Source organism: Electrona antarctica (assembly GCF_951216825.1).
Source record: "Electrona antarctica genome assembly, chromosome: 3".
In the NCBI taxonomy this organism is placed as follows: domain Eukaryota; kingdom Metazoa; phylum Chordata; class Actinopteri; order Myctophiformes; family Myctophidae; genus Electrona; species Electrona antarctica.
The window spans coordinates 51,852,584-51,866,857 of NC_136808.1; the positions used below are offsets into that span (position 1 = coordinate 51,852,584).

The 14,274-nt window shown below is 44.4% G+C and overlaps 1 protein-coding gene across 1 annotated transcript in view; it reads right to left on the reverse strand.

Annotated features, from left to right (window-relative positions):
• The window catches only part of pmfbp1 (polyamine modulated factor 1 binding protein 1), a gene marked incomplete at its 5' end in the record, with an annotated part of 46,004 nt that overhangs the window by 15,723 nt on the left and 16,007 nt on the right, over nucleotides 1-14,274 (reverse strand). The window contains 7 exons of the mRNA XM_079496401.1: nucleotides 744-814; nucleotides 3,456-3,549; nucleotides 3,930-4,004; nucleotides 5,427-5,536; nucleotides 5,689-5,751; nucleotides 5,966-6,124; nucleotides 10,130-10,297. Of these exons, the coding sequence (XP_079352527.1) occupies nucleotides 744-814; nucleotides 3,456-3,549; nucleotides 3,930-4,004; nucleotides 5,427-5,536; nucleotides 5,689-5,751; nucleotides 5,966-6,124; nucleotides 10,130-10,297 (740 nt within the window). The remainder of the gene's footprint in view (nucleotides 1-743; nucleotides 815-3,455; nucleotides 3,550-3,929; nucleotides 4,005-5,426; nucleotides 5,537-5,688; nucleotides 5,752-5,965; nucleotides 6,125-10,129; nucleotides 10,298-14,274) is intronic.

A 14,274-nucleotide genomic window follows, 5' to 3' on the forward strand; every position in this document is an offset into this window, starting at 1 on the left:
GTACAAATAAACACTTCTATATAGCCAAAAACAGGAAATAACATTTAATGTTATGATGAATTGAACATGATGGACCCTACTGTAAACAAATGTAATGCTTTATGGTGTTGTATTGTATTGTATTGAGTTGTGCTTGAAATGTACTGTAATTCTCCAATCTGTTAATAAATTCTTCAATCAATGAATCAATCAATCAATCAATCGCTTATCCACATGCACCATGGCATCCCTATTCTGGGGTAAAATATATGAACTAAATGATGAGTAGTATAGGGATCCCGGTCAACTAAGTACTGTATGTAGGTTTTAATACTGTATGTATAAGCCTAATTCATACTCGCCAACAAGAATAAAACTTCTAGCTGACAATGTGTTGCATTGATGCGTTGAGATCTGTACTTTTAGGTAAGCAACACTATCACGTTAAGGCGTGTAGATGTAGTTTTGGCCAGACAGAGGCTGAAGCCTGGAAGAACCGGGAAAACACTCCAAATTGGAAGGTGAACATTAGTGGTATGATTTTAGCTAGACGAATACTGTTTACTTGCAGGCAGATGCTAAGTATTATATTTTGATGGATGTCAGGTTTGTATCATGTACTTGTTTTCTTAGCACTTTAATTCCTCGACCACTGTATCCTGTTCTTGGCTGACAGAGGTTCGTGGCACTTACTCTGACCTTGCACTTTGCAAGTTGCTCCGAATAAGACAAATTGTTGTGACTGTTTTATCTGCAATACTCACTCTGTATTCAGCAGGTGGTGCGGTGGTCTGGCAAAGGCACTGCATTGGTCATACACACTTGCTTGAGAAGCCTGACAAAGTAAATGTAAGCATTATTTTGTGTTTATTGCAGTGCATGTCAGCAGAAACGGCAGGCTAAATGCTTGTAGACATGAGATATACCGTAATATAAGAAGAAAACATGTGATTTCAACATGGTAAACACTGGAATGGCTCATCTGCAGTATACAGTACAAGTAAGACGGGCGAACGCGGGAAGCGAACGCAGCTCGTAAATTGCAATTACAACAATTAGAATAAATTACGTACTTTTAAGTTTTTTTTAAGTTCTTTTTTTAGTGTGTGTCTGTGTATGTGTGTGCGTGTTTTTTCTTTTAACGTTTTTTTTAAGTTAATTTTTTTTTAAGTTAAGTTGTTTTTTTTAAGTTAAGTTTTGTGTGTGTGTGTGTGTGTGTATGTGTGTGCGTGTTTTTTCTTTTAAAGTTTTTTTTAAGTTATTTTTTTTTTAAGTTAAGTTGTTTTAGGGTTAGGGTTAGGGTTAGTTTTGTGTGTGTGTGTGTGTGTGTGTGTGTGTGTGTGTGTGTGTGTGTGTGTGTGTGTGTGTGTGTGTGTGTGTGTGTGTGTGTTTTTTGTGTGTGTTACAGCTGCGCCCTCTGGTGGCGGGCCATTGGTGATACAGCGTGACACAGACAGACAGACAGACAGACAGACAGACAGACAGACAGACAGACAGACAGACAGACAGACAGACAGACAGACAGACAGACAGACAGACAGACAGACAGACAGTTTAGGCCAGCTTCTATAGTTAGTGCTCACTGCGTTCGCAATTAGGTTGTTCCAATATATACTGTTCATGCAAAAACAAATACCTTTGTTCTTGCATGAACAATTTGAGAGAAAGATTAGGGAGCTGCATGTAGAATGGAACAATGTTGTTCATTTGGGCTCAATCCATTATTATCCATTATGTATATCTGGAGAACACGGAAAGGGAATGTCTCGTCAACCCTTTGCTTAAAGCATTTAGGCCTGACTAAATTATGACAATTTTCTGAAAAACCTCATGTTTCTGTATCAGTGGTGCTCAATATTTCATGTCAAGGACCCCAGAAATTATATGTAATTGGCCGCCGACCCCCATTTGAAAATATGTTGTTCCAGGAACACCCCCAGAAGCAAAGACTTGAGTTAAAACGTTCGCTCTGGAAGAATACATATTCAACGATTTGAGACACGTTTTCAAGATTTTTCAAAAATAGCAGACCTACAAGCTCATAGCGCGCCACCGAGTGGCGCGCTACGAGCTTGTAGATCTGCTATTTTTCAATAGCTAAATTATAACAATGTTTAAAACACCAAAAGGGGTTCCCGCCCAAAATGGGTTAAAGCATTCTTCAATAATACATTATAAGGGAATCTTTAATTATGTATAATGCAGAGTAAGTATGGTTATTAACACACATTATCTAATAATGCCCTATATCAATAGCTGCACTAATAATAGCAGAAATAATGGATCCTTTCCACATAATGTGCTTAACGAAAACTAATTAGTTAGATATACAAAGGGCTTTGCAGACGTACTATGATCAAGTCTCTATCACTTTCACTTTCACTCTGTTGCTAAGCTGACTCTGGTGCTTTCTCCCTCGAAAGACTAACAATGGAGGCTGAGCTTGAATGGTATAGAATTCATTTCTTAGTGTTTTACTGTAGATACAAACATTTCACTCTGGCAAGGGCTTATAGTCTAGATCAGTGGTGTCAAACTGGCGATCCGCCCGCGCCCGCGGAGCCGCCCAATGCGGCCCGTCGGCCATTTATTAAAAAAGAAAAAGAAAAATGTTTTTTTTTTTTTTTTTAATAAAAAAAAACATGTCAAAAAAATGAATGTAGAACGTGGGCACTCTGGGGTGGTGTGTGGGCACACAAAGTGTTAATTGCTTAACAATGAACAGCTGAGTACCAGGAATGTGTGTGTGTGTGTGTGTCCCTCCCTCTCTCTTTCCCTCTCATAGCAGAAAAAAATAAAGCGTTCTCGTGAAACTATAAAGAAAAGTGTGTGTGTGTGGTACATATATATGTACATGTATATGTATATATATGTATGAGTTGAGCTGTATGAGTGAATACGTGTGAGCGCGTCACCCCAAAATGGGTTCGACAGGCCTGGTCTAGATGGAACGGGGGGGGTTCACGCGCATAGGGTGGATTTTTTTAATGCCACCTGTTTTTTTCAGAATCCTTGAAGGCTCTATTCTAAGATTCTGCCAGGTAACAAGAAAAAATAATGTCAATAAAGGGGTAAATTTTTAACCCTTTCTTACACATAATATGCAAATGAAGAGACAAGAGAAAACAGCATAACTATTGACATAAACAACCTACAGGGACAAATGAACACATGTTTCCATACAATTAGGACCCAAGGAAGTTATTATGAAGATTCAAGCACATCTTGACTCTATTTCGGGGGAAAAACTGCACAAAAATAGCTGAAAATGTTCGGATCACATCTATATTTCTCTGTTTACTAAGTTCTTAGGTGGACCTTTATGTTCCAACAGTTATTTTCTGAATCCTTGAAGGGTGTATTTTAAGATTCTGCCAGTTAACCGGCAAGAAGAATGTCCCATATGGCGTACATTTTAACCCTTTCCATAGTTCCATCTAGACTATTAGGAGCTGATGTTAGTTTCTGAAACAGACCTGGAATCTCTCCATTACAATCCTCTTCTCATCAAGATCAGCCTCTAGTCTCTTCAGCTCAGTTTGCAGACCCTCTACACTTTCCTGTAGGTGACTGAGCGCACGCACGCACGCACGCACGCACGCACGCACGCACGCACGCGCACACGCACACGCACACGCACACGCACACACACACACACACACACACACACACACACACAATTCAGTGTTGGTGGTATGAGAGCAGAGGACTTAACCCATTTAGGCCTGACGTCGAAATAAATAAAAAGTCTTCTGAAAGAATATATATTCAAAGATTTGTGCCACATTTTCACGATTTTTCAAAAATAGCAGACCTACAAGCTCGTAGCGCGCCACTCGGTGGCGCGCTACGAGCTTGTAGATCTGCTATTTCTCAATAGCTAAAGTATAACACAATGCTTAGTTAAAACACCAAAAGGGGGTCATCACAGGCCTCTCATGCCCACTTACTCCTTCTCTGCTGTGAGATGAACGATGTTCTTGCTCTGTTGTCTCATCTTCAGGGTCAGTTGTGTGTTCACCTGCCTGGAATTATATGGAACAATATAACACACTGTTGTTAAAATGGAACACATACACTGTATGTACAGTACACGCAGATAGGGATGTCACAATTATTACATAATCGTCTATGATTTGAGGTAATCGCAATTATTTTGTCATAATCGTCATAATTGTGTCCATGTTGAAAATTGTTCATACATTAAAAATCACACCCGTGTGAACTGAGTGGTGTAAGGTCTTATATAGACTGATCAGCTGTAGTCTGACGTAATGTCTGACGTAATGAAATCACACCCGTGTGAACTGGGTGACCATAGCAACCATGCTCATTTTTTGGTACGAACAGACAGACAGACAAACAGACAGACACGTAAACTAAAAATCACACCCGTGTGAACTGAGTGGTGTAAGGTCTTATATAGACTGATCAGCTGTGGTCTGACGTAATGTCTGACGTAATGAAATCACACCCGTGTGAACTGGGTGACCACAGCAACCGTGCTCATTTTTTGAGCACAGACAGACAGACTAACAAAGCCAGTCGTAGGAGTGGTTTACACCACTCAACAAAGCCAGTTGTAGGAGTGGTTTACACCACTCAAAAATAACACCTGTGTGAAGTGAGGGGCGCTCTTATCATCATACATCATCATACATCACATTCCGTGCTCAGCCAATCAGCTGAGCACATTCCGTGCTCAGCCAATCAGCTGAGCACATGCTGTGCTCAAACGGACAGACAGACAGACAGACAAAGATCTACAAGCTCACAACGCGTCGCGAGTTATTTGTCATATCTACACTGTGCATCTATCGACTACCAGGCAAACAGACATGTATTCCTCATTCATTAGCTCCAATGTTCAACGCCAAAAACACAATTAAATCGTTAAATCACAAATATTTGTGTATTGACAATCGTCAACTTAAATGCGTAGCCTAATGGCGACAGCCCTACGCGCAGACAGGTGTCAGTGTTGTGCTGAGGTGTGGTGCGCAGACAGGTGTCAGTGTTGTGCTGAGGTGTGGTGTGGTGCGCAGACAGGTGTCAGTGTTGTGCTGAGGTGTGGTGTGGTGCGCAGACAGGTGTCAGTGTTGTGCTGAGGTGTGGTGCGCAGACAGGTGTCAGTGTTGTGCTGAGGTGTGGTGTGGTGCGCAGACAGGTGTCAGTGTTGTGCTGAGGTGTGGTGTGGTGCGCAGACAGGTGTCAGTGTTGTGCTGAGGTGTGGTGCACAGACAGGTGTCAGTGTTGTGCTGAGGTGTGGTGCGCAGACAGGTGTCAGTGTTGTGCTGAGGTGTGGTGCGCAGACAGGTGTCAGTGTTGTGCTGAGGTGTGGTGCACAGACAGGTGTCAGTGTTGTGCTGAGGTGTGGTGCGCAGACAGGTGTCAGTGTTGTGCTGAGGTGCGCAGACAGGTGTCAGTGTCAGGTGTCGAGGTCTTACTTCTGCTGGCGGACCAGCTGGTTCACATTGGACACCACCAGCTCACTCTCCTGGTGGAGACGAGAGCTATCTGACCGAGCGCTCACCAGGGACTGACACAGCGCCCCCACCTGGACACAGAGAGACATAGACAGAGTCACACAGCGTTCCCCAGGGACTGACGCAGCGCCCCCACCTGGACACAGAGAGACAGACAGTCACACAAATACAAATTCAATCACACGTGGCTGTCGTCAGAGCTTGAGCTGGTGTTGCTCGGTACCTCATTAGCTGCCAGGCTGTACTTCTGCTCTGTGGATTCCAGCTGATAATGTAAAGCTTCCACCTGTAGTAACACGCACGCACACGCACAGATATAACAGATAGATAACAATCTCTGTGTGTGTGTGTGTGTGCGTGCGTGCGTGCGTGCGTGCGTGCGTGCGTGCGTGCGTGCGTGCGTGCGTGCGTGCGTGCGTGCGTGCGTGCGTGCGTGCGTGCGTGCGTGCGTGCGTGCGTGCGTGCGTGCGTGCGTGCGTGCGTGCGTGCGTGCCTCTAACCTGTGCCACCTTAGCGTGGTAGCTTTCCCTGAGTGATGCCATGTCTATGTTCATCAGCACTGCCTCATTCTCCCTGCAGGCTGCTAGCTCTGCCTTCTGGCGCTCACACTGTACCAGCTGGGCATCGAGCTCCGCCAACCTGTCCTGACATAGACCAACCTGGAGGGGGAGACAACATGGCGGCATGGGTCAACATGGATGGGTCAACATGCTTTTGCTCAGCATGTGATGTAATTATTCATCACTTCAGTGCCATTTGGGGTGAGACCATGCAGACGTCCAGGTGTTGAAGACGACATGGGGCTGGGCACGTCTCAGCCAATCAAGTGATGGGGGCGGGGTTGAACCACATGGGCATTGGGGGAGAATGGCCGCCTGAGTCACAGACAGACAGACAGACAGACAGACAGACAGACAGACAGACAGACATGTGATGGCAGCGTGCACACAGTACAGACAGACAGACAGACAGACAGACAGACAGACAGACAGACAGACAGACAGACAGACAGACAGACAGACAGACAGACAGACAGACAGACAGACAGACAGACAGAGATGTTATGGCAGTGTGCACACAGTGCAGACAGACAGACAGACAGACAGACAGACAGACAGACAGACAGACAGACAGACAGACAGACAGACAGACAGACAGACAGACAGACAGACAGACAGACAGACAGACAGAGATGTTATGGCAGTGTGCACACAGTGCAGACAGACAGACAGACAGACAGACAGACAGACAGACAGACAGACAGACAGACAGAGATGTGATGGCAGCGTGCACACAGCCATCACAATGACCTTTTCACAAGCCCAGGGAGCACACGATGCAGAGGAGAGGCAATAAAAGTAATGAAAGCAGGAAAGGCAATTAAACTGGCGTGTGTGTGTGTGTGTGTGTGTGCGCGTGCGTGCGTGCGTGCGTGCGTGCGTGCGTGCGTGCGTGCGTGCGTGCGTGCGTCTCTGTGTGTGGCAGGGGGGCTAGTGGAGATGAGCTTGGCTGGAGGCAGCCCCAGAATGCTCGGCAGCACCATATCCCCTCGTAATCCCTGTGTGATCGCAGAGCGACCCGCTCTGCTCCCCGAGTCTGATCATCCTCTCACAGCATTCACCAGCTAATCCACGCATAAGGACACGCACGCACGCACGCACACACACACACGCACACACACACAGTCAAACATTTTAGGCGGCATACACAATTTGTACCACATAAGCACATAAAAACTGTTTGGTATATATCCACCAAAAATAAACAGAGAAACACAAACACAAACAAGACCACAGAAGCACAAGCGCCACAACATTTAGGCTTGCAAAATGAGTTGCTCTCCTGCAGCCCAGCTTTCCTCACGGCCAGGGAGAAGAATCCTTAACGCCCTCCCTCTGATGACAACACACAGCCGACAGCAATTATCTTTAAAAGCAAAAAAAATAAAAATAAAAAAGAACCCAGTGCAAACAGACAGATGCAACAAACACACACGGCACAGAATCATTATTTTTTTTCCGTTAACCCGTTTAGGCCCGACGTCCAAATTTAAAAAAATGTCTTCTAAATTCTGACAGTTTTCTGAAATACCTCATGTTTCTGTATCAGTGGTTCTCTATATTTCATGTCAAGGACCCCAAAAATGTTAATTGGCCACCGACCCCCATCTGAAAATATGTTGTTCCAGGGACTTCCCAGAAGTAAAGATTTGAGTTAAAAACGTTCGCTGTGAAAGAATATATATTGAAAGATTTGCGGCACATTTTCACGATGTTTCAAAAATAAAACACCAAAAGGGGTTCCCGCCCAGTATGGGTTAAGACTGGTAGCGTGGGGGGGGGGGGGGGGGGGGGGGGGGGGGGTTGAGGAGGTGGCAGCGACGCGCACTTCATTTTCTCTGCTGGAGTTTGCTGACCGCAAAATGACAAGGATGCGTTTCCCAAACCCAATTAAGAGGAGCTGCAGCGCCGCTATTACCATGCAACGCTGACAGGACTTAAAGGAGGCCTTACAGACGAGATGTGAGGAGATGTGCTCTCGCTTCAGCAGTCGCTATACGCGACAAAACATGCGCGCACGCGCACACACACACACACACACACACACACACACACACACACACACACACACACACACACACACGCATTGCATACAAATTGCACATGCATGTAGACGTGTCCGTCGATGACACACGCATCAATGAAAGAATTGATGTCTTTTGTAGGGCAGAGAGCAAAGCAGCCATCCAGTGCATGTACACCAACTTCTACACAAACAAAACTACACGCAGTATCTGATACTGACAACAAAAGAGGCCAACTTTATACCTTTAAAGGATACCTAACTTTACGCACATCAACCGTGGCTAAAAAGCAAAACATTAAGGAGGTAGTGGCACACCAAAGTATGCTGGAGACATCTATATTTGGAGAAAGACATTTTTTTCGATCCATTTTGTTTTGTCATTCTTCTTCAAATACAGATTGTCTGATATAGTTTGGTGTGCGGGCTCTACCTCCTTAATGTCAACTTTGACCTTTGGAAACCAAACTGCACGATACAGTATGTATGTCGAATATTGAGTGAGAGATGTAAATGAAGTGTCATGTGATTGTATAGTTGTTAGGGACAGAGTGACACACACACATCATGGATTCATTACAATAGTTTCACAACAGACCTTTTTCACAGCAGCCATATTCGCATGAAATGGGGATTTGCCAATGATACAAATTAAGGTTCCCTTAATTCCATTTAGTGAAGCAGAGCCTTTCCAGCAAGCACAATATACACAATATCAGCACCCGGACTGTATTTTTATGTGAATAAAAGATAATAGTATCATCGTAAACAACTTACCCTCTACTATTTCATGTCAAAATAACAGCTGAAAATGGTCTATTGTTGCACAGCTCAGCTGAGCAAGGAGGAGACATATTGTACACGAGTAAAGCAGGAATAAGGAGTCTGCAGGGGTGTTACTGTGTGTGTGCAAACAGGATATCATTTCCTATCCTACACCCAGGCCTCGAGTTGAGGCAAGCATCTCATTATCTAATCACTTTCTGCAGTACATACAAGAGGGCCCTCGCTACAAATCTCACCTCTTTCTCTGACAACATGACTTCCTATTGCCTTTGGTGTACAATTAAGAGAACAGCGTGACCCCTGGAGGTTAAGTCTCTACTTCAGGGGGGCCTCCTTGCTCTACGCTACACTAATGACCACAGCTATATGTGAAGGAGCTATAGACACTGTGCTCTTTTCACACTTATATGCCTATATTACAGTAATAGCCGTTGTTGAGAGAGGAGATGAGATTCCTTTTCCTGCCTATTATAGAACTCTTTGCGGTTGAAGAATTGAGACATCACGGCTGTTGCTATACCCAGCTTGTGGTGCCATGGGGCGGCTAAAGTGCTGCTCAGAGTGGTTGAGCTGGTGGGTAACTAGGCCCTGATGAGTACCAGTACCGTGGCGTACGTACAGGACCATTCAGAGTGGTTGAGCTGGTGGGTAACTAGGCCTGATGAGCGCGCGCACGCGCACACACACACACACACACATGCATGAATGCATATACAACTACGCACGCACACATCATGATTATGTCAGTCTATTATGGAAGGACGGCGGTGCGGTCGATATGTGATTATTCACACACACACACACACACACACACACACACACACACACACACACACACACACACACACACACACACACACACACACACACACACACACACACACACACACACACACACACACACACACACACACACACACACACACACACACACACACACACACACACACACAATTGGTGTGGACGTATTTCTTTGGCCTACTGGCAGCATGCATGCACAATAAATCTGATCAGAAACTGATCAGCCCAATAATTCGCAATATTAGCCACGGAAACACAGACAGACAGACGGACATAATGGACTCACAGAAACACAGACAGACAGACGGACATAATGGACTCACAGAAACACAGACAGACAGACGGACATAATAGAAACACAGACAGACAGACGGACATAATGGACTCACAGAAACACACACAGACAGACGGACATAATGGACTCACAGAACACTGTAGAGGATAGACAGACCCTTAGTGTTAAAACAACAACACCAGGGTGCATGAGGTCTGACCTGGTGGGTGTGTTTCTGGCTCTGGGCCTCTTGGCTCTCCAGCTCTGACTTGCACTGCTGCAGCTCAGACCAGCTCGCTGCCTGTTCCTTCTGCTTCCTCTGGATGGCGCTCTGCAGCTCTGTCACATGCTTCTGCAGACCGCCCATGGTTCTCTCCTGCTCTTTCAGCTGTAGGTGGGAGACAAACAGATGATGATCTACGCCTCTGTGCCGCCTCACCCCCCCTCCCTCCCTATCCGCGTCCTATCTTGTGCATGGGCGTCATGCTTTTCACATAGGAGGTTTGATAACCATGTGCCATCTTAACCCATTTAGGCCCGACGTTTCTAAATCAGCGGTGCTCAATATTTCATGTCAAGGACCCCAAAAACTATATGTAATATGCCGCCGACCCCTATCTGAAAACATTCCACGTTCCAGGGACCTCCCAGAAGCAAAGGTTTGAGTTAAAAACGTTCGCTCTGAAAGAATATATTCAAAGATTCGAGGCACATTTTCACGATTTTTCAAAAATAGCAGACCTACAAGTTCATAGCGCGGCACTCGGTGCCGCGCTATGAGCTTGTAGATCTGCTATTTTTCAATAGCTAAAGTAGGGCGTCATGCTTTTCACATAGGAGGTTTGATAACCATGTGCCATCTTAACTCTGTGTGCTGGAGATTTGAATCACATGGGTGGGCAGATGAAAGATACACCCTTATATGCGTGAAAGAGATCAAATTGGGATTAAGGAGATTAATTCCAGATGGTAATTGAGAGAGAAACTTTTTCATCAGATTTATTTAACTTTCTAAAAGATGTCATGTGTGGTGTGATTTAATTTTCTAGCTGATGAATAGTTGGTAAATTGCTATGCTTCAGGCCTGTGTCCCTTTGGTTGGTGGGAAGCCATACATTCTCACAATTTCTTGACTTGCGTGGCGCGGACTCATTTCTCCTGGCTTCCTCTGGGGTTAAAAAAAATAATTACTAGTTTTGAAACACAAAATTCAGACAGAAACTAATTCAATATATGAGTGTGGCTGGAGGGTGAATCTGAGTGGTGTGTGTATAGACGGGGTGCAGATCAGTCAGAGTAGGACGTAGATGGAGGTGACCAGGCAATCCAAGGTACCCTTGGATTGTTGAGGTACTCAGATAAGAGTGATGACATTCACCTTGCAGGCTGTTGTTTTTTTCAAATTCCACAAACGTCAAAAGTGCAATTCATTTCACCTCATTACCAAAGTGTGACCCCAACATAAATTGTGTCTCACCAACGAGAATCTAATTTGTACAGTAAAATGTCTAGTCTGGTAAATTAGACCATGGCCAGATCATGGCAAGACACATTTCGTCTGTGTTTGTAGAGCATGGTCTGCTGGTCTACCAGTAGATCACAAAGGCTTTGCAGGTAGATCACATGACATGACAATAAATAATATTCCAATTAAATATATAAAAGACAATTATTGGCATCTGCCACTTGAATTAAAGGTGACTTGATTGATTGACATCAAAAGGCGCCGGTCAGCTCAAACCCACAATGCAACATTTTGTTTTCAGTGTTGCTGTTGCACAAACATCGGTAGCATTATAAATTAAATACAACAAAACCCTACCTATTCCATTTCTCCAGCTCTATTTCACATTCCAAGTGCATTTGTCTTATATGTAATGCCAGCACCGCTATTCTAAAGCACCATCTGGTACATATTTAGACTATTTTCAGGTGGGTAGATCTGGTTGAGCTGGTAATTTTGAAAGTAGCTCTCAAGTCAAAAAAAGGGTGGGCACCCCTTAACCCATTTAGACCGTACGACGTGTGGGAACGTCATAACTAATCCAATCAATATCAAACGAGAGAAAAATATTCTGATTTTTTTTTTCTGATTTTTTTTTTGTTGGCCTCTCCTTCTGCACCATACTCCTTGCTCTTTCGCGCATGCGTGTTGTCGTTCACTTCCCTGTTTATCGTTCACAAAGAAAGGCTCGGCGCGCGTAATCTAAGGAGCTCTCCGTGGTTTTGACCAGATGGATATACTAAGCTCTTCATTTCTGACTTCAACATGCCTCTCGTTCAAAATATGAAGCGAGCGATCATCAGCGACTTTTATCATAAGTTTGGTCTGAAGTCTTTCTCTGTCTGCCTCCTGTTGAAGCTCTCAGTCTTTCCAGCCGACCATCCTGACATGCTGCTCCTGCTGCCTGGCCTGCTCCTCCAACAACTCCCCATGCATCGCACGTCTGGCTAGAGTCTGCTCCTCCAAAATGGTAAATGGTAAATGGTGCATTTATATAGCGCCTTTATCCAAGGCGCTTTTCATAGATTGTGCATTACATTCACCCATTCACACACACATTCATACACCGATGGCGGCGGAAGCCATGCAAGGTACCAACCAGCACATCGGGAGCAATTTGGGGTTCAGTGTCTTGCCCAAGGACACTTCGACATGTAGACAGGAGGAGCCGGGATTCGAACCGCCGACCCATGGATCATTGGACGACCTGCTCTACCTCCTGAGCCACAGTCGCCCCATGCAACAACTCCAACAACTCCCCATGCATCATGTCTGGCTAGAACCTGCTCCTCCAACAACTCCCCATGCATCTAGAACTTGCTCCTCCAGCTATAGCACGCACGCACACGCACACGCACACGCACACACACACACACACACACACACACACACACACACACACACACACACACACACACACACACACACACACACACACACACACAGGGGACACGCTTTATCACTTAATCATTTATTTTCTATAAAATCCCAGGTTTATTATTTATTTCCTGTATTTTTAAAAAAATCCTTCAGTATTGACCAAATTGTGTGAGAAAGTGAATTTCTACACGCTTCCACATCTGGCCTTCTGAGGCCACACCTACGTCACCGCCGTGATTAAGTGAATTGAAAATGAAAAGATTCCGATCGTGATAAGATTGAAGCAGATAAAACATGCACAGCCCAGCCGACCATGTGTTTACCGAGCAGTACACTGAGACACTCGCTTCAATCAATATATTGATGCTTTGTAATAGGCTCTAAATGACTGAGGTTAGCCCATTTTGGGCGGGAACCCCTTTTGGTGTTAGCATTATGTTATGCTTTAGCTATTGAAAAATAGCAGACCTACAAGCTCATAGCGCGGCACCGAGTGCCGCGCTATGAACTTGTAGGTCTGCTATTTTTGAAAAATCAAAGAACGACTGACATAGAAACATAGCTTTTTCAGAAAACTGTCAGGATTTTTGTGTTAATGTGGCAAAAAACGAAAACCACAAAAAAAAAAAGAAGCTATTTTGGTATATTGTGGAGTTTAATTAGAGCCGACTTGTGGTTGAAAATACTGGAAGGGGTCACATTTTTAGAATCTGATCTCAGGTCAAAATGGGTTAGAGGGGCTGCCATATAGCATCCTTTCCACAGTGCTTCTCCACGCTGTGGCTCCACGAGGAATGCAAAACGCTAGCGGCGGGCAAAGAAACCGATTCACTCAAATATCGCGATTTTCAATGATTCAACTTTTCATGGTGTATATTGTTTATAATTGTTTTTAAATGTTCTAGTATAAAAAAAGCAAAGTAACTTGGGAGCAGAATCCCCAGAGTTAATCGCAATATCGAATCAAATCGCAATATAATTAAGAATCTCAATAAAAATAGAATAGGAATCGAGATCATATCGATATCGGGGGGTAAGTGAATTGTTCCACGCCTAAACAATGCCAGCAAAATACCATCAAAACCTTTCTTGGAATACAATACATAAAGCCAGTAAATAAAATGATGTAAACCCTTTTTTTTTATTCCAGTAATGTGCATCATGGTTGAGGGGTCAATGGAAATTGAAAATGAGGGGTAATATTCAGTTGAACAGATGAATAGGGCAGTATTATGCGTGTCTTAAGTACCAGGTCTTATTACTTAACTTAAGACCTGGAGGCGTGGTCAATGCTGTTTGGCCACTCAGAATAGCCAAATGGCATTGATCACGCCTCCAGGTCTTAAGTTAAGTAATAAGACCTGGTACTTAAAGGAGCATTCAGTGATTTGAGTGATTTGGAAAACCACCCAGTCCGCCCCAGTAACAAAATGTGCACATGCCCGCTCTACAGTGGGGGGAAGTGCAACAGGCCAACAGCA